At 40.2% G+C, this 20,477-nt stretch overlaps 2 protein-coding genes across 8 annotated transcripts in view; one reads left to right on the top strand and one right to left on the bottom strand.

Annotated features, from left to right (window-relative positions):
- ASCC1 (activating signal cointegrator 1 complex subunit 1) overlaps window positions 1-7,348 on the bottom strand; it is a 104,567-nt gene extending 97,219 nt beyond the window's left edge. For 3 of the 7 annotated variants that reach the window (XM_077778492.1, XM_077778490.1, XM_077778493.1), the window contains exons 1-3: window positions 6,948-7,029; window positions 5,196-5,340; window positions 3,785-3,884 (exon numbers count right to left, since the gene is read on the bottom strand). In XM_077778492.1, the coding sequence (XP_077634618.1) occupies window positions 3,785-3,884; window positions 5,196-5,307 (212 nt within the window). In that variant the 5' untranslated portion in view covers window positions 5,308-5,340; window positions 6,948-7,029. Of the gene's footprint in view, window positions 1-3,784; window positions 3,885-5,195; window positions 5,341-6,413; window positions 6,470-6,947; window positions 7,053-7,172 lie in introns of those variants that run through there. The other 4 variants (XM_077778488.1, XM_077778494.1, XM_077778495.1 and 1 more) reach the window with 4 other exon arrangements.
- ANAPC16 (anaphase promoting complex subunit 16) lies at window positions 7,070-19,283 on the top strand. Its single transcript, XM_077778496.1, has 5 exons — window positions 7,070-7,122; window positions 11,466-11,634; window positions 13,419-13,421; window positions 14,395-14,416; window positions 18,411-19,283. The coding sequence occupies exons 2-5, from the start codon at window positions 11,493-11,495 to the stop codon at window positions 18,562-18,564; spliced, it is 321 nt and encodes a 106-aa protein (XP_077634622.1). The 5' UTR covers window positions 7,070-7,122; window positions 11,466-11,492; the 3' UTR covers window positions 18,565-19,283.
- The last annotated feature ends 1,194 nt before the right edge of the window (window positions 19,284-20,477 follow it).

Raw genomic sequence — 20,477 nt, 5'->3', positions numbered from 1 at the left:
TTCTTTTTCCCAAACTCTGTCAGGCTTTTGTCTTTCCAGGCCTTATCAATAAGGGTACTTTTTTTTTTTTTTATTGACAGAGAGAGAGTATGTTCGTGGGGGCAGGGGAAAGGGGCAGAGGGAGGGGGAGAAGGAAAGGGAGAGAGGAGAAGGAGAGGCAGAGAGAGGAGAGGGAGAGAGAATCTTAAGCAAGCTCCATGCTCAGCACAGGGCCCCACCCGGAGCTCAATCTCACAACCCTGGGATGATGACATGAACCAAAATCAAGAGTCAGATACTCAACTGAATGAGACACCTAGGATCCCCAATAAGAGGTACTTTCAACCAGGCTACTGTTTGTCAGCATGTGGCTAGCAGAGAAGCCTATTAACAATGAGTAGCTGGCTTAGGGCACCTGGCTGGCTCAGTCGGTGGAGCATGCGACTCTTAATCTCGGGGTTATGAGCTCAAGCCTCATGTTGGGTGTAGACATCACTTAAAAATAAAAGCTTTAGGGCTAACAGACACATGAGAAGATGCTCAACATCACTCATCATCAGGCAAATACAAATCAAAATGATGATGAGCTATCACCTCATACCTGTCAGAATGGGTAAAATTAAAAACACAAGAAACAAGAGGTGTTGGCAAGGATGTAGAGAACAGGGAACTAAGGATCTTGCACTGTTGGTGGGAATGCAAACTGGGGTAGCCACTCTGGAGAACAGTATGCAGGTTCCTCAAAAAACTAAAAATAGAACTACCCCACGATCCAGCAACTGCGCTATTAGGGATTTACCAAAAGGATACAAAAATACATTCAAAGGGGCACATGCACCCCAATGTTTATAGCAGCATTATCAACAATAGCCAAATTATGGAGAAAGCCCAAATGTCCATTGACTGATGAATAAAGAAGATGTAGTATATATGCACAATGGAATAGTACTCAGCCATCAAAAAGAATGAAACCCTGCCATTTGCAGTGATGTGCATGGAGCTAGAAAGCATTATGCTAAGTGAAAAAAGTCAGTCAGAGAAAGACAAATACCATGATTTCACTCATATGTGCAATTTAAGAAAGAAAACAGATGAACACATGGAAAGGAGGGAGAAAGAGAGGGAAACAAACCATAAGAGACTCTTAATGATAGAGAACTGAGGGTTGATGGAGGGAGGTGGGTGGGAGCTGGGCTAGATGGATGATGGGAGCACTGGGTGTTGTATGTAAGTTATGAATCACTGAATCCTACTCCTGAAACCAGTATCGTATTGTATATTAACTAAAATTTAAATTTAAAAGGTAAAAGTAAATAAAAATTAAAAATAAAATCTTTTAAAAACACACACACAAAATACCTGGCTCAAAGTATTATTATTAATAGCCTAGACATTTTAGAAAGGAAATGGCTGAGGTTAAAGAAGTTTTAGACTCAAATCCTGGGCAAGTCACCTAACTACTCTAAGGCGACTTCCTCACTTAGAAAAATGGAATGAATAATACCTAAGTACAACAAAGTTGTTGTAAGGCTTAAACGTGATCATGTATAAAAGGGCTTCCCAGTGACTGGTACATTGCTCAGTACATTCCATGCCATCCAAAATGGCATCTTTCCAGTTAGGACTACTGCCAGGTTCAAAAGAAGTTTATGTGGGGAGTCTAAAACATTCACGACAATAAGAGATACACAGTGAAAAGGTGACTCCTTAATTAAGGTAAAAATTCTTACCACATCAAGTGGTTCTCCATCTTGGCTACACCCTGGAATTACCTGGGGGTCTTCAAAAACTAATGATGCCTGAATTCAGCTCCCAGAGAGTCTGTTTAATTAGTCTGGGGTACACCCAAGTACAGGGAGTTTTAAAAGCTCCCCAGGTGATTCTATCTAACATGTAACTGACATGGAGAATTAAAGAATTATATCTAGTCCATGGACAGATGCTACTACCATTAAGATATGATTATAAATTAGGGGCGCCTGGGTGGCTTAGTCGGTTAAGCGTCCGACTTTCGCTTAGGTCATGATCTCGCGGTTCGTGGGTTCGAGCCCCGCGTCGGGCTCTGTGCTGACTGCCAGCTCAGAGCCTGGAGCCTATTTCGGAGTCTGTGTCTCCCTCTCTCTCTGACCCTCCCCTGCTCACGCTGTCTCTCTCTCTCTCTCCTAGAAATGAATAAAAAAAAAATATTAAAAAAAAAGATATGATTATAAATTAATTTGGTCAAGTAATTTCTTCCTTGATCTAAATAAGCCTAAAGAAGTGATTAATAAGAAAGAAATCTTCCTAGTAAATATTGTCTATTCATTACAACTGAGCAGAACTAATACCTAATCTAACATGGAAGTCACCTAGAACATAATGAATACTTAGAATACATAGAATTCAGAAGATCATCAAGTTTGAATCAGACATCTAAGGAATCTTTACACACCTGAGTGGTGGCAAATACATACATTAAGAAAAACAGTTGCATTGACTTCATCAGGAAACCAAACATGACTTTCTAAAATCTTATTTCTTAGAAGAAAATGTCACTGGAACCTTAAAGGAAAATGAGCTGTCAGGTTTAGCATTTGGTTTTCCCATCTGGCCACATTCCAAGAGAAGAATTTCATACTTAACAGGTGTTTCACAATATTCTCAACATTGGTGAAAATGTAATGATTTGCTTCTTGGAGCTTAAAGGCATATGCGTCCCTATTTGTAGATCTCCTTCACAGAGGAGCTCGAACAGACCTAATTCACATGGTACAACACACAGTAACAATTTACACACCCTCTAAGCCAGCCTATATCCAGAGGTGTAAGCCCAAAAGAAGCCAGTTAGCCACATAAGCTAACCATCTTACTGTGGAGGCAGAAGGTGGGCAATCACGTAAGCAAGCACAGATTGAAGTGATCGCAAAGTTTCTGAGCAAATTCATAAAGACGACCCTGAAGAAAGCTTATCAGTCTCTGACAAACACTGGAGATTAACTGAACACATTCCTGCCTTCCAGAAGTCTCCCATCTGTGAAGAAGACATCAGACAGTACGCAAATAAATATACATGACTGAAAAATGCTACAAAGGAAAGGTAGATGGGGTTACAAAAATAGAGTAATCAATGTGGTTGATGGGGATGATGATGTCAAAGCAAGGTTCCCTAGAAAGAATTTAACAATATAACTAGGTAAGAAAGAGAACTTATAAAGCAAAGGGAACAGCATATGCCAAAGCTCTAAGGCAGGAACAAGCTACAGCACACTTCAGGAACTGAAGAAAACTAGGCAGGCTTCAGTGCAAAACCAGAAAAAGAGTGGCGTGAGTTGTGACTGAAAAATGCAGGGCTGGCTAAGTCATGGTCAAGAGTTTGGCCATCACTCTACTGGAAGAGAATTCCATCTTCATTGGTAGATGTTGACAGATTTAATTAAGTAGAGGTAATAAAATAATCACATTTTCCTTTCCATCTTTTAGAAAGATGACTCTACCCTTAATGTCAACAACTGATTGGGAGGAGAACAATAATTAGGTGCCTATTAAGTAGGCTATTCGAAGTAATCCATAGAAGATGCAGCAGGGTGGCAGTAAAGAAAGAGACAAGTGGTAGATTCAAAAGACAAATTTAAGAGGCAAAAATCATCAGGACTTGGTGATACATTGGAATTGATGAAACTGATCCATTATCAGTCCTTAGAAATCCTAGCACATAAAACACTAAACTGTTTTTAGTAATCAAGCACTGCAGAAAAGTGTAGAAAAGAGTCATCTTCCTGCTGAATTTCCTGGAAGTGTGTCCCGTGAAGCTGGGGGCCTCACTCACTTGTACAGCAGGCTGGGGGCCTTCACGGTACACCGGAAACCTTGCTGGGTCTGCACCACCTCGTAGGCATCACAGGGCTCTTCTGCACACTCCATGAAGCCTGCAGAGAAACCATAACACCTCGCTCACGGCTGCTGCTCTGTGGACAACAGTCTCCTCCCCACCTGCCAACCACTCTCAAGGTTTAAAAGAATACACATGCACAAAGAATAGCCCAACACTGTATACTGCAGACCACTGCTGACATTTCTCCTGATCTGCTCTTAGAAGAAAAATAAAAAACACATGTCTGTGTTAAATCTTCCAGTCTTAGAACTCTTGAAAAATAGTATACACATACCACTATTGAACTGTTTTCTCCCAGAAAGACACAATAATTTTTTTTTACTATTTTTTACAGAGATGTAATTCAAATAACAAAGTATCCTCTTACAATGCCCAAGGAAGCAGTTTTTAGTATTAAAACTAAATTACTTCAGTGAATGAGATAGCAGTGATACCAAGAGAACTTACTCCCTTAGGCCAGCCAAAGAGAAAGGAGGGTCAAATAAATAAGGCCAAGTCCCCAAGGCTAAACGGAAACAATGGGAAAACCAGAGGGAAGACTAACCCCCAAGGTTAAGGCCTGATGAAAAAGTTTATAAACCCAAAGAAAAGGAAGCAGAGACCCTGAAAGGACCTATTTATGCATTAAACCCAAGCCCAAGTTAATTGGCTTAGAAGTATTGATAATCAGGGTGCCTGGGTGACTCAGCTGGTTAAGGATCCAATTCTTGATTTCAGCTCAGGTCATGATATCAGTTTGTGAGTTCGAGCCCTGCACTGCGCTCTGCACTGAGGAATTCTCTCCCTCCCTTTGTCTCAAAATAATTAAGTAAGTTTAAAAATATATATATATATATATTCATAATCCATCTCAACTGTTTAGTTTACTACTTAAAATCATCCCTACATAATAATAAAGTTGTTAGTTATATATTTGGAACTGCCTATATGATTACAAAGAGAAGAAAAATCACAACATAACAGTCATAACAGCTAACATTTTGGGGTGCCAGATAAAATACATATTTCTATTACTTCAACAATTTAAATATACTACTTCACAATTTTACAGATAAAAGAAATTTATTTTGTCAAAGAATATTAGTGGCTACTGTTAAAAGTTTACTAAAATTATCCTTTATTACATTTATGTCTCTGCACAGAGATGAAACTTGATTTATGGACTGAGAATGTCTCATCAAAATTAAACTTTCCAGTTCCTTCAGACATCCACAGAAACAGAGCTAGGTAGAGGCCAAACATGTCAAATTTCAGTGCTCAGAGAACACTTTGAAACAAAACAAAGCACTGCTTCCACAATGCAGAGACCACTGTACTAACCTGACCCAAGAGCAACTAGGATTACCTTGATAGAAGTCTTCATCTTCTTCTTCATGTTGATAAGTCTGTTCTTGGATGGGATTTTTTCTGTAAATCCGTCCACCAATCCTTACAAGCTGTGGGCGCAGAACTTCCATGATACTTTCTCCCAATAGTGTTCTAGTGAAATCCTGAAAAATAAATGATCACCTTCCTTGTTTTAATCAGAAATAAAACCCCTCTCTCTATTATATCGATCATTATGCAACTGGACATCTGTTCAAAGTACATACTAAGCAAAAGTAGCCCTATTTCCATTAGATTTCCCCTATCTGCAAGCTGTTTTAAGGAAGTTGCTACATTCCCACAATAGTATTCCATTTCTGGATCACTCTCAACAGTAATTTGTTTTTAAAGATTTTACTTTTAAGTAATCTCTACACCCAACATGAGGCTCAAACTCACAACCCTGAGATTAAGTCGCATGCTCCATGGACTGAGCCAGCCAGGTGCCCAGGTGACTCTAAACAGTAATTTGTAAACTATTTCAGCACTCCAAGAAAAGGTAATTAAAAGGTACTCAGCCTGGAGGTCCTGGGTGGCTCAATCGTTTGGGCATCAACTCTTGATTTCGGCTCAGGTCATGATCTCAAAGTTCATGGGTTCAAGCCCCTTATCCACACTTTCAGGAGCAAACTTGGGATTCTCTCTCTCTCTCTCTCTCTCTCTCCACCCCTACTCCATGCACGTGTGTGTACACACGCGCACACACTCTCTCTCAAAATAAATAAACAACAAAAAAAGTATTCAGCCCTCTATATACAGGCTATCCATGACTTTGTAAGAATATAAGTGTATTTATTACTTTAACCTAAAGGGAGTAAGAAACGACCTTCTGTTTATCTAACCATTTACTAAATGTGTCACCCTTTTTATCCAGCATGATAATTAAGAGGATTAGGAATGTGTAGTACACTTATCTTTGGGGGGGGAACCTCTAATACTTTTACAGATGCCAGAATCATAAACCTCAACATTAGATCCAGTTGCCCATCAAAACAGTTAAAATAAGACTTAACCAACATGGTTCTTCAAACCAACACATTGCTGAGCAGAGGAATCCATTTTCTACAGGCCACTACCCAAAAACTGTACATCACTCTCTGAGAAGCGAAGCTTCTAGTCACCACTTAATAAATCAAGAATTAAGAAAGTAAAGGTTCCTTATGGGCTAGCTGTGGTTAAGTTCAATGCATGTTCCTACCACGTATGTTACGTAGTCTTGAAGCCCAAAATTAGAGAGATCCTCCAACAAACCCAACCAATCCTTACTAAATATACTAAAGTTCAATCCAGTCCTCAGCAAGTAAGTCACTTTAATGGGTAATTTGCTTCCAGAACCAAGGAGAGATTTCGCGTTGCGAGAAATAGCATAGAAGGTAAACAGACTTGAAGACAGGCATAATTAGCAACAGTTTAATGACATTACATCGTAGTGCCCTATTCCCCCAGGACCTCACAAAATAAATAAAGGCCCTTGACAAAGGTAGTTTAATGTTTAGGCCGGGCCCTGAGACCATGAGCTCTGGAGTGAGAGCGAAGTGACTCAAAGACAGCAAACTTCATCTGCCTTTCCCATTCGGCACTGGCCAGTCTACAAGAATGCTCTGAAAGAAGGGGGGGGGATAAACAATTTAACCCTGCTTCGTGGTAGTCTGGAGAGAAGACAGCAGAAGGCCTGAAATGTGGGGGAAGCTAACGCCCCGAATCATAAAAGCGAGCAAAAAAAAGCGAGTACACCAAATCGACTGAAGAGAAAAGAACTCCAGGAGCTGCAGACAAACCGCGCTAACGCCGGGGGAAAGCGAAGGAACCGGAAGTCCTCTCCCAGAGCGCGTCCACAGCTTCTCTCCGCCCTGGCCACGCNTGGCCCTGGGGGCGGGGCTGTAGGGGAAAGTGCCAAATCCTCTGAGGTAAGTGTTCGAGGGCTCAAGTGGCAGGGAGCTGACCCCTGGGAGCCTACCTGCAGGGACTATTAAAATGGAGAAGATAGGAGGAGAAACTGGAGCCTGCTGCAGAGGAAGCGTAAGGAAATTGCCTCAGGCCGCGCCGCACTAGGTGCGCATGCGGGCCGAAGGGCGGCGCCTGCGCAATGGGGCGGCGCCGGTGGCGTCGCCCCCTTGGGACCGAGCGGAGAAGGAGGAGGTAGTGTGCCTGGGAGTTAGTGGGGAAACGGCCAGCGTTCTGACCTCTCCCCTTTCTAGCCCTTTTCTCTCCACCCGACCTAGTTTTAGCTGCAGCATCCATTTCGGTGGTAGTCCAGCTGTTTTGAGGGGAACCCGATGGAAAGATTTGTTGATGATGGAATTTAGTGACTGCTTGTAATAATTTGCCATTGTACCAGTGTCCTTCCTTCAGCGTCTGTCATCAGGAGACTTCTTATAAAAGGAGGCTTCTTTTTTAAAAAGTAGGCATATATCTGATAGGAAGTAAAGTTTATTTATACGAGGTCATCCCTGTCGTAGATAAAGTAAATGTTTGATCATTCTATCATTGTGGACATAGCTATGCCGTGTCCCCCAAAATAACATTGCGCTCCTGTGGGTATCTCTACTGCCAATAGACTCAGTCCTTTATAAGGTTAAACCCCACATTAGATTACTTCATCTACTCATTAAACAGAATTTTGCTGAGAACCTACCTTGGGCCTGGCAGCCTAGTGTGGGAGGGCGTTGTGTTAATGCTGTAGGTCTGCAGAAAGACGAAGAAAAATAAACCGGTAGTGGACCAACTCTCATGTCACCCCACTTGTCTTTCCCATGCATGTAGCCTTTGCTGAGCCACCAGCCCAGTGTTCTATCATTGTTCGTTATTCATTCAGGAAACGATGTGATCCAGGTTCTGTTGCTAGACCTTGAAGGTGGAAAGACAACTTGCTCCCCCTTTCCTAGATCACAGAATTCTTCCTAAACTCATGAACCTTCAAATGGAAGTATGAAGTGGGTTAATGGAGGAGGACATTTTCCCTCTTGCTGAACAGACCCTTTCCCCTCTAGTAGCTGGCTGACTGTCAAATGGAGAGAATTAAAACTTTTCCCATGGTAAATGTGTTGGGACATAACTATGAATGAAAAACTGAGATCTGCAAAGGGGAAAAAAAGATTCAAGAGTAAATATCCATTACTAATTTTGGATAGCTAATATTAAGTGTTTGCTATGCCTGAAACTATTCTAAATGCTTTAGTTAAATATTAACCTTTGTGACACCTTTCTGAGGGTAGTACTACTCTTATCCACATTTCAGACATGAGGTGACTGAGGAACACAAAGGTTAAGTGATTTGTCCGGAGCTGTAACAGCGAATTAAATAGCAAAACCAGGACGTGAACCTAGGCCGAGAGGCTTCAGAGTCTGTCCTCTTAGTAGCTTTCACATGGCACGTGATATGCCCACAGAGCCATTGCTTGAAAAATGTCACAGCATATAAGCTAACATTTCTATAGTTTGGTTTTGTTTAGTCATCTATAAAATGAGGGAATTGGATTAGATGACCTTTAAGGAATCTTGTGGTTCCTGTGAAATGTTTAATTCATTTAGCAAACATGCATTTAAATCAACAGCTGCTTAATATAAGCCAAGCATTATGTTTGGTTCTGATGATCAGAATGCCTGCCTTCATAAAGCAATTACAAAACAGGATATATTATTAGTTTCACTTGAACTCCTCTTTACCATCTGCTGATAGCATGCAAAATTCAACCTGAATCTTTAAAGCTAGAAATTACTTAGGTGTATTATTCTATCTCTGCAGAAAACTGCTTACCTATGTAAAGGTAGCTTTGTGCTAATTATGCACTCCAGTTTTCAACCTTAGCTGTTTTGTGTATTGAATGATAGTGGTTCTGAGTTTGAAAGAAAATGGGATGAAAGGGAATTCCTTTGATTATCCTCAGCTTAGAAGTCACACTGTGTCTAGCCTTTGAAGCTGTCCTCACTCTGGCAGTCCCTAAGGAGCTCTGCTGAGCCACTGATTTCAAAATATAAAGTATCCCTTGCATTTGCAACTGAATAGAGCATTTATCAAGGTGCAGGAAAAAAAAGTTGGAGTTTTAAGTCTTAGGTAAGGTATATAAACACTTCACAGTAGGTTCTGCTCTGAACTGATGGGAATTGAGACTGAGTACCTCTCCAAAAGATGGCTAAATTATCTGTATACTTTATTTGAATCCCAACAAGAATCCACTTAGAAATTTAGACCAGGTCCATTACTACTTAAGTTCTGTGTAAAAGAGCATTTAAGAACCTGTCGAGTTATATTTTAAGCTAGTGTTACCCAAAGGACTGGATATGAATCCAACTTGAAATGTTGTTGGCTCTATGAATATGATTTGGAAAGTTATAGAGGTCAGAGAAAAAAGAAAAGGTGATCTAATAGCAAGATTGACAATGTCCTTAATCAATTTGTATTGTTAAATAGGCCAACATTCTAATTATACCAGTTGCCTTACTGTTCCCATAACTCCCTTCAGTTTTAATCAGTATTAGTTATGGGCATATGATGAAATCAGAAACTAAACTCTGCTTCCCTAACAGCCTTAAAATCATCATCACAAAATTAAGGAAACAGAACACCAGCATTTCAGAAATGCACAGTATATCATTTTTCTTGCTAGGAAACTGGATTGTGTATGTATATGGGATTTATACCAGCATAGTATTTTCTCATTTTTTCTATTTTTTCAAAAATAAGTTCTGACTTTTGTAACATGTTTTTATTTTGCAACTAGCAAAAAAAAGAAAAAATCAGCTAAAATCCTGGGCCATTAAAGAGAGAAATTCATTTTTAAAATCCTTTTAAAGTCATTTTTTTTAAATTGAGGTAAAATTCACATAAAATTAACCATTAGCCATTTTAAAGCATACAATTCAGTATAAAGTCATTTTTTAGTCTAAATACTAAAGCTGTGCTATCCAGTACAGTAATCACTAGCCACATGTGACTATTTAAATTTCAATTAATATTTAATAAAATTTTATTTTTTTAATTATTTATTTTTGAGACAGAGAGACACACAGAGTATGAGCGGGGGAGGGGCAGAGAGAGAGGGAGGCACAGAATCTGAAACAGGCTCCAGGCTCTGAGCTGCCAGCACAGAACCCAATGCGGGGCTTGAATCCACAAACCATGAGATCATGACCTGAGCCGAAGTCGGATGCTTAACCAACTGAGCCACCCAGGCGCCCCTAAATAAAATTTTAAAATAGTTTTTCAGGGGTGCCCAGCTGGTTCTGTCAGTGGAGCATGTGACTCTTGATGTTGCGGTTGTGAGTTCAAGCCCCACATTTGGTGTAGAGATTACTTAAAATTTTTTTTAATTAAATTAAAATACATTTCTTCAGTCACACTATTTTAATAGCCACAGAAGGTTGATGGCTATCATATTTCACAGCACAGAAATAGAATATTAGAACATCTCCATCATGGCAGAAAATTCTGACACAATGCTCACCATTCTTTTTAGAAAACATACATTGTTTTAGAATCTTAAGTAAACAAGTAATATAAGCTTCAGTGGCAAAAGTAGTATTTTTGTTTTGAACTTCTGTAAGGAATCGTGTATTCAGTACAGATTTTCTCATTTACATGTAGGCTTTCTGATTTTTTTGATATGACATAGGGTTTAAACACAGCTGCTGTATTCATCATAGATGGTGAATTCAGCTATTTCGTGAGCTACTTTGTTCTGGTTTGGGGATGCCACCAAGTGACCAATTTGGGTATTACATTTGGATGAAAAAGTTTTTAAAACATTTTTAATGAAAGGGCAAATATGTATTTCCTAACCAATTCCCTTTCCTTGAGAACAGAACACAGTGTTATTCTGGAATTTTATTTGGAAAATTTTATAAGTGAATTTTTTGGTGTGGCTTGGTCAGGATGTAGCCAAGACAAACTGTCCTATGAGGCTTGTTGTTTTATCCTCGTATAATTTATTTCCTCAGTCAAATTGCTATCTTGGCACTGCCATATCACCCCTCCATAACCCATAAATCACTCACAGTCAATTCCAAGCGATATAAACAGTTTGCTAATGGTAGGAAGTAGTGTTTTAAGTAGAAAAACAGAATAAACATATTTTCACTAAAAATCCTGAGATTTTGGCCTGAGGCATTAGTAAAAGATTGCAGAAGTAGAAAGGATAGAAAAAAGGGGAGCTAATACTAAACTGTATGCTGGCTTTTATGGCACCTAGAATGAAATGTCGTCAATCTCACTTCCATAAACTTGCCAATTGCTGTTTTTCTTTCTCTGTAGTGAAGTGAGAATTCTGCTAGAGAGGAAATGGCTGCCTCTTCATCATCCTCCTCAGCTGGTGGGGTCAGTGGAAGTTCTGTCACAGGATCTGGTTTCAGTGTCTCAGACCTTGCCCCACCACGGAAAGCCCTTTTCACCTACCCTAAAGGAGCTGGAGAGATGTTAGAAGGTGATCTCATGCTGCTTTTTGCTGAATAATTGGATTCTGACCTGCAATGAATATTAATTGTAAAGAAGCTATTAAGTGGATTAGAGACAAGTGTGCACTGATTTCAGCTTCACATTTCATCTCTTGTCCCCATTTCAAAATGTTATGTTCAAAACACACATCCTTCTCCAGAATCAAAGTTTTGGAGCTGAAAAAGATTTTGTTGATCAAGGAAGTCATCTAGACTTATTTAGACCCAGAACAGTTAAAGTGATTTGACCATGTTAAAGGCAAGTTCAGCACTAGAACCAGGAATTCTCTTGACCTCCTGCTCCAGTTTGCTTTTCCCTGGCACCAGTCTGCCTCCCTATGATGAGTAGGTTTGATGTGTTTTTTCCAATGTAATTAATCAGATAGATTAACCTCATCAGATAGGTTCTAAGAGGAAAACTAATACAGTCCTCTTATATATGAAGAGGACTCTCCTGGCCATTGCAGGACAGTGCTGTGTGGTTTTTCTAGCGCTAGAGCTGGATTTGCTTCAGATCATCCACCATCTTACTCAGCACACATTTGCAAACTGGCTGGCTGAGATCAGAGCATAAGCTGTAAGCACGAAACTGCATTGATCCCCAAAATTCGATGGATACATGTCACTTTAGGAGCTAGACCAATAAATTCTTAATAGGGAGCATAAAATCACCGGAAGGGCTTATTTAAAATGCACATTTCTGGCCCATCTTAGAGATTCTGAATTAGTCTAGGGTGCAGTATAGGAGTCTGCCTTTTGACTAACTTCTTACGAAAGAATGATCCATAACTATTAAACTGTTTGTGATACTTTGAAAAAAGTCAGCAAAGAACATACTATGGTTTCAAAATCTACCTGATTATAGCACTTTTGTGCTTAGTTATATATTGATCTTTTTTGCTTTAAATTGCAAATCTTGGTAAGTATATTTAAAAACCAATCTGGAAATCTCTGAGAAAGGTACAAACTATAGTTAGGCGTCAGCTTTTTAGGGTGAACTTTATTCACTTATGTCAGGTAAAAAGAATTGTGGCTTAAACCAAAACAGAAGAATCATGAGAAGACTGGGACCATAAGGCTCTCTAGAATTTGTTGAAATCACGATTAGTGAAGTAGACAGCCAGGTTAGTGTAGTTATAGTGATACATCTGCAGCAGACGTACTTCTGTCTTTGCCTTTTTGTTTTCTTCACTTGTGTTAATAGAATACTCAAGTTGGTATCACTGAGTCTGGACGTAGTGAACAATTGGGGCCTTGTTTACCATATGTGGCACTAGAAATACATTATGACTTCAACTATATGCAGCAGACACCTGGTATTAAGGAAGTTGCCTACAAAAATCAAAAGTTGGAGGCACTTTAATTGCTTAATGAGTTTTATAGCAGCAGAAGAGGAATCGGTGTTTAACATCGGACTCTAAGATTAAAGTCATTTAAATTCTAGCTATAGGAGGAATTCAATACAGGAGGTACCTCCTTATTCTCAAAGCTATAAGCGTTCTGTATCAGTATACACCAGATTACTTGGAAACATTAAAGAAGAAAGGCTACTGAGATTAGTCTGAATGCTGATGTTCTAACAGGTTTCAGCTCTGTCCATGTTTATTCCATCCGAGTGTGCTTCATGGAAGAATGTGTTGGCTTTCTGTTGTAGAATGAATTTGTATTAGCTTTAAATTCAGAGGGCACAGTTTTGATTCCTTTTCTTAGGTTTAAAGTTTTAGCTATATTTTAAAGCTACTTACACTTGAAGACAAACCGTGAAAAATTAGAGATGGTAATTCCTGAACTATTCTGGTCAAATCAGGAATGTTAAATTGAAAAAAGAGTACTCCCAAATGAAAGCTAACAAGGATGTTGGATTTGGAAGCATCTTCTACCATGTTTGTAGGTGATACTATTATGCAACTAATCTAATACACATGTAACTGACCAGCTTTCTTACAGTAGTTTAATTGAATATGAAAATAGAGTAGGAAAAGTTGCCTTTTCAGAGAAGGAAGAAAGGCAATCAGGAGCCAAGATTGAGTACTGTTTATAACAGGGCCAAGTTGATTTTGCATCTTCCTAAGTATAAGGATAATAAACCAAAATAATGTACTAAACCTTATGAATCAACTTTTTCACGCATCCATTCTGTAACAGACACCTCAGATAATCAACATATGCATGGTCCCCAACTTACTGATATTTCAAACTAGGACTTTTTTTTACTTTACTATGGTGCAAAAGCCATATGCGTTTAATAGAGAGCATACTCCGAGTATTGAATTTTGATCTACTCCTGGACTAGCGATATTTGGTCTAACACTCTCTCGGGATGCTGGGCAGGGGCTGGGAGCCACAGTTCTCAGCGACAAAGTCACCAGGATAGACAACCGATAATGCCATTCTGTACCCATACAACCATTTCTGGTTTTCACTTTCAGTACAGTAGTCAATAATTTACATAAGATATTTAACACTTTATTATAAATAGGCTTTGTGTTAGATGATTTTGCCCAACTGTAGGCTAATTGAAGTGTTCCAAGCACATTTAAGGTAGGCTAGGCTAAGTTATGATGTTCAGTAGATGAGGTGTATTAAATGATTTTTGGGGGTGCTTGCCTGGTCAGTCTTGTGAAGCGTGTGACTCTTGGTCTCAGGGTTGTGCGTTTGAGCCCCACACTGGGTGTAGAGATTACTTAAAAAAAATAAAATCTTGGGGCGCCTACGCGGCTTAGTCAGTTGAGTTGCCAACTTTGGCTCAGGTCATGATCTCACAGTTTGTGAGTTCGAGCCCCGCGTCAGGCTCCCTGCTGTCAGCACACAGCTCACTTTGGATCCTCTGTCTCCCTCTCTATCTGCCCCTACCCTGCTCTAGCTCTCTTTCTCTCTCAAATATCAATAATAAAGTTGAAAATAAAAATAAAAACTTTTTTTTTAATGTTTTACTTATTTCTGAGAGAGAGAGACAGCATGAGCAGGGGAGGGTCAGAGAGAGAGGGAGACACAGAATCTGAAAAAGGCTCCAGGCTCTGAGCTGTCAGCACAGAGCCCAATGCGGGGCTCGAACCCACGAACTGTGAGATCATGACCTGAGCTAAAGTCGGATGCTTAACCGACAGCCATGCAGGCACCCCAAAAATAAAATCTTTTAAAAAATGGATTTTCAACTTGATATTCTTAGCTTAGGATGGGTTTATCAGGATGTAACCCCATCATAAACCAAAGAAGATCTATACAGCAGTTTTTGGCATTCGTCCTGCCCTTGGCTAAGATTGTCCTCACCCAGTTTAGTGAGCAAATTAGATACTGCCTTTCAGCCCAGAAGTAACTGAAGTTTAGTGACATTGTAGGCTACTGAAGTACAAATTACCTGGCATGGTCTAATTTCCTGCTGTGAGGTAATACTCTTTTAAATGAATTTGATAGCCTCCTATTTATTGGAGTTGGCATGGTGTTAGATTTGGGCAATTTACTGAACTTTTCACTACTTACAACCTTTGCTTGTCCCTTAAGAGGAAAGCTGATGTATTGCTGCTCGGTGTGTTACAAAGGGTTTGATTACAATTTCTGAATAGAAGATGGATCGCCCCAGGCTAACTCCTCTCTAGAGAAATTCCAGGCTTAAGATTGGCACAGATATCACATCTAATAGGATGTGGCTAAGAAGCAGTGGACTTTGTGGTTAATACAGAGCTGCAAATCAACGACAGTGTAGTAAAGTGATATGCAGGTGCCTTTCTAAAAGATTAGCTTACATCTTTTTGCTTTGAAGTTCATTGCGAAGGGAAATATGCAAATTTTGTAACTTAAGCATTTTATCTTAATAGCACCTGCGATTAAATGTAAGTGTGAGGTAGCACTTCCAGGAGCTTCCAAATACATCTTGGCCTGATCTTTATAGCCTATAATCTCCACTGCCTTGCGTGAAGTGAGATCCTAAAGTTTAGGATCAAACTACCCGAGAAGTGGACTCTTAATTCTCTATGCTTTGCTCTTTCTAAAATAAAAGAGTTATAATTTGACTCTTTAAGTGAGGGTATGAATAGGATAATGAACACTGGCATATTACATAATAAACTGGACAGTCAATATAAAATTTAGTTAACTGAAAATAAATTTTTTTTTGCTCAGTTTAGATTATCTGCCCACAAATGACTTTCATTCTGCCAGAAGAATGGGGTGGGAGGAAGGGATTGGATATTATACACCATATAGTTCAAAATGTAGAAAAGAGGTTGAATTTAAAGAATGTAGCTCTTTGGGCACCTAGGTGGCTCAGTCGGTTAAGCACCTGACTTCAGCTTAGGTCATGATCTCACGGTTCGTGGGTTCGAGCCCCATGACAGGCTCTGAGCTGACAGCTAGCTCAGAGCCTGGAGCCTGTTTCAGATTCTGTGTGTCCCTCTCTCTCTGACCCTCCTCTGCTCACGCTGTCTCTCTCTCTCAGAAATAAATAAAAAACATTACAAAAAATTTTAAAGAATGTAGCTCTCTTCCTAAAGTTTGTAACACTTTATGAAATAATATTTTGAAATAATATGTAATGTTAATGCATACATTAATACATAATTCTGTATGAAAGCAATTACATTTTCATTTCTTTTTTACATGAATTTTGAATATAATGTTGGACAGAAACCCTCTTGTTTGTATATTCATGCCGTTTGGATACAATATCTATGGTTTTATTGTTCACCATTTTAATCTTTTCTTTTTTTTTTATTTTTTCAGTAAGCTCTAGGCCCAACCTGGGGCTTGAACTCAGGACCCCAAGATCAAGAGTCGCATATGCTACCAATGGAGCCAGCCAGGCACCCATTCACCCAGTTAATCTTAAAAATAAAACTGTTCCATTATTTTACCAGCAAAAAATGGGTTTATTCAAGAATAGCAGAGAATTGTAACTGGGGACAAGTAAGCTGCAGCAAAACCATAGGCAAGTCCAGAGAACATAGGAGAGGCAAGGGGGGAGTTGGGAGAGACTGTTATAAACAAAAAGTCCTTGGGGCGCCTGGGTGGCTCAGTTGGTTGAGCGTCCAGCTTCGGCTCAGGTGATGATCTTGCAGTTCATGAGTTCAAGCGTCTCTTCGGGCTCTGTGCAGACAGCTAGCTCAGAGCCTGGAGCCTGCTTCAGATTCTGTATCTCTCTCTCTCTCTTTCTCTCTGACCCTCCCCTGCTCACACTGTCTCTGTCTATCAAAAATAAATAAAAACATTAAAAAAATAAATAAAAAGTCCATTGGCACAAACTAGGCATTTGTGAAGTGTAATGGCTTTTCATTGGCTGAGCTGTGACAGTTTCTCCTTGGCTAGGCTGTTGCCTGGCAAGGAGGAAAACCTTTCTTCATCCTGCTGGGTTGGCAAAATAATAGGCTTCCTTCTTCCTGCTGGGAAAGCAAGATTTGCCTCTACCTGTTGGAGTCTGCAATTGACCCTGAGTGTTAGGTCTTGAGAGCTCCCCCTTCTGGCCTCCTGACTCTATTTGAAATGAGGTTTCCTTTTATTTCTACATCCATGACTTCTGAAACCAGGTCAGCCTTGTGTGAAACTCAGCACGAAGCCAGAATGTGTTAGTCCTGTCTCATTGTCACTTAATGGCCGACTGACACACCAGCTTGTGACTGATGGGTGAGTGCTTGACACCTAGTAGTGCTGACATGAACTGCCACCTTAAAAAAGACAGCTGTGTCCTCTCCCTCCATTTGTTTTAGGATTTTTGCAATATGACACCTTCCCCAAATGGTTTCTGCTTCTAAAAGTCACATTTTCTTTCTTTCTTTTTTTTTTTTTTTTAATATTNTGGGGCGGGGGGGGGGATGGGAGAGGAGATTCAGAAGGGTCAGTGTGCTTTATGATAAAAACTCCTGAAATTCAGCAAGGCTATTTAAGTGAACTTTCTGAATTACCTGCAGACAACAACATTCTGTGGTCTTTTAGTATACGTGCTGCCGAAGTGAGAACAACATTCTACAGTCTTAAGCCAGACATCATGTCCACAGTGAGGCGCAAAGCTGAAGTCAGAGGTGTTAGTTTTCTAGAGGAGACTCTGCTTCCTGCCCTTCTTGTGTTGCTTTCCCTTCTCCTTTCTGAAACCTTTTATTGTTCTCCACTGCTTACAATCATCATCTTCATCTTCAAGTATTTACATGATACCGTATTGTCTGTCTGGACGCTGGGGAGCCTGGACTCTAAGTTCCTGGTGCACCTTTTCTGCGGCCTTCATTTATGCCTCAGGGAACTGTGTTCCCCCACCGGACCATTTCTCCATTCAAGGCATAATGTAGGAAGAAAAGCTGCAATTGCCTGGATTTCTAGGATTTTAGTACACAAATTGCTATGGCATGGAGGGTACATACCCCTTGGTTTTCTGTGTGTGTGTGTGTGTGTGTGTGTGTGTGTGTGTGTGTGTGTGTGTTTAGATTAAGTCTTCTGACCAACAAAGAATAAGACCTCAACACTTGAATATTAAGGGAAAAAACCCTTCTAGAAATTATTTTTATTTTAATTTTTTTTTTAATATTTTATTTCTAGGAGAGAGAGAGAGAGACAGCGTGAGCAGGGGAGGGTCAGAGAGAGAGGGAGACACAGACTCTGAAATAGGCTCCAGGCTCTGAGCTGGCAGTCAGCACAGAGCCCGACGCGGGGCTCGAACCCACGAACCGCAAGATCATGACCTAAGCGAAAGTTGGACGCTTAACCGACTAAGCCACCCAGGCGCCCCTAGAAATTATTTTTAAACCAGTCATCATGTCGGTGGGTGGTGACTGTCTGGTGGGAGATATGTTGTGTTATATATTGCCTCCCTGACTCTTACAGATCAGCAAGTTGCTCGGATGGAAAAATTAGCTGGTTTGGTCGAAGAGCTGGAGGCAGATGAGTGGCGGTTTAAACCCATCGAGCAGCTGCTGGGGTTCACTCCCTCTTCAGGTTGACCTTGCCCGGAAGGCCGCCTCTGGTGCACAGCAAGTGTAGGGCCAGCGAGGGACTTTTCTTGCAGCTTACACGGCCATCCAGAGATTCACAGCTCCATCGCTGAATTGTTAATTCACATCCATGCTTGGTTTTTCTGTATCTGTCCACAAGCAACAAATACTTAAATGTGTGATCTCGCAGGGAAAATTTTTGTTTATTTGTTTTAAAAAAGTAATTGAGAATCAGAATAAGACAATCGGCATCAGAGAACCTGAAGGTTTGGGTTTAAGAGATATTTATAAAACGTCACAAGCCAGGTAGGACGCCTGCCAGAATTGGCCAACTGAATGACGTCTCTCCTGTCATTCATGCAGTGCCTGGAATCCTCATCGGTCAAATCCAAGATCAGGATCTGGAGTTACACAACACAGCATTTCTGACCTAAAACAGTTCTTCTTGCAGATGAATGTGATTTCAACTCAGGACCTGTCCAAATGAGGAATTTTAAAATGTTCGGGGGTTTTTCTATTTTTAGACATCTAATTCTATAGATTCTAACTTTTTCTAACCTCTTCTAGACATGCCAAATGCTGGCAAAAAGAATTACTTTTTGAATGTTGAAGCACTTGTAAAAATGAATCCGTGAGCAAAATCCTTTTAAACAGAGAAATCCTGAGTTCATCTTGTTGGTGGGCTCAAGCAATTCCGTAGCAAATAAATCCTTTGAAAGAGTTCCAAATTGGTTTCTTTGTCCTTTCAAAGTCTCAGGGCTTTGGGATACCGGGAAGAGGTCAAATTACTTTTTATAAGGAAGGAATCTAAAAACATTTCTCCTAAGCATGTGATAGATTTCCTTTATCCCAGGGATATTTGTCTTTATAGAACTGTATGAACTTAGTAGGTTGGGGCTTTTTTGTTTGTTTTTTATTTTAGAGAACGAGTGTGTGCACACAAGCTGGGGAGAGGAGCAGAGGGAGAGAGAGAAGAGTATCTTAAGCAGGCTTCTTGGTCAGCACAGAGCCCAACTTGGGGCTTAATCCCATGACCCTGGGATTATGACCTGAGCCAAAATCAGGAGTTGAATGCTCAACCAACAGAGCCACCCGGGCACCCCAAATTTAATAGGTTTTTACACCAGGATATGGAAAAACCTGGAAAGCTAAGAGATCTACTTTGTTCTCCCTCATGGGACCCCGGGGTCCACACTGTACACTTAGGAAAATCATTTATTTTAAATTGTATGCTAGTTTTGCCTTGATAACATTTGTCTTTCTCCTTCTTAATAACTTGTACTCAATCTGCTTAGAGTTGTGTAATTATGAATAAGCATAATCCCAGTAGCAACTGGCCCTAATCTGAGGAGTTCAAAACGTTTAACACGTACTACCTGACAAAGAGGTGTGACTTCATTGAGTCAGTAATCTTGACTCCCGGAATCTGAACACAGGGATGTTAAAGACCTGCTCATGGTCACATAGCCCAGGCAGGAGGAGATCTTGGAATTTGGAAGAGATTTCAGTTTATTGATAATTCAACCCACTGCTCTGGTCTCTAAAGCACCTCTCAGAGCACAAAATGACCAGCCTGCAAACTTACCTATTTCCATATTAATACTTCTTAACCCTAACAAGTTCCGTATTTGGAAGCCATTGAGTTTCCTAATGTACTTTTTAGCACCAACTGTCTTTTTTTTATTTAAGGCTATTTACTTTTAAATGTTCATTTTTGGGGGCGCCTAGGTGGCTTGGTCGGTTAGGCACCCGACTTTGGCTCAGGTCATGATCTCACAATTTCTGAATTCAAGCCCCACGTTAGGCTCTGTGCTGACTGCTCAGAGCCTGGAGCCTGCTTCAGATTCTGTTATCTGCCCCCTCCCTCTGCCCTTCCCCTGCTCATGCTCTGTCTCTTTGTCTCTCAATATAAAATAAATGTT

Source organism: Crocuta crocuta, unplaced genomic scaffold (assembly GCF_008692635.1).
Source record: "Crocuta crocuta isolate KB4526 unplaced genomic scaffold, BGI_CrCroc_1.0 scaffold167, whole genome shotgun sequence".
In the NCBI taxonomy this organism is placed as follows: domain Eukaryota; kingdom Metazoa; phylum Chordata; class Mammalia; order Carnivora; family Hyaenidae; genus Crocuta; species Crocuta crocuta.
This window is presented reverse-complemented; position numbering and strand designations above follow the sequence as displayed.

Coding starts and splice junctions, on each gene's coding strand:
- ANAPC16 (XM_077778496.1), top strand. CDS start 11,493: ATGGCTGCCTCTTCATCATCCTCCTCAGCTGGTGGGGTCAGTGGAAGT. Junction 14,417..18,410: donor CATGATCTCACAGTTTGTGA/GTTCGAGCCCCG, acceptor GTCTGGTGGGAG/ATATGTTGTGTTATATATTG.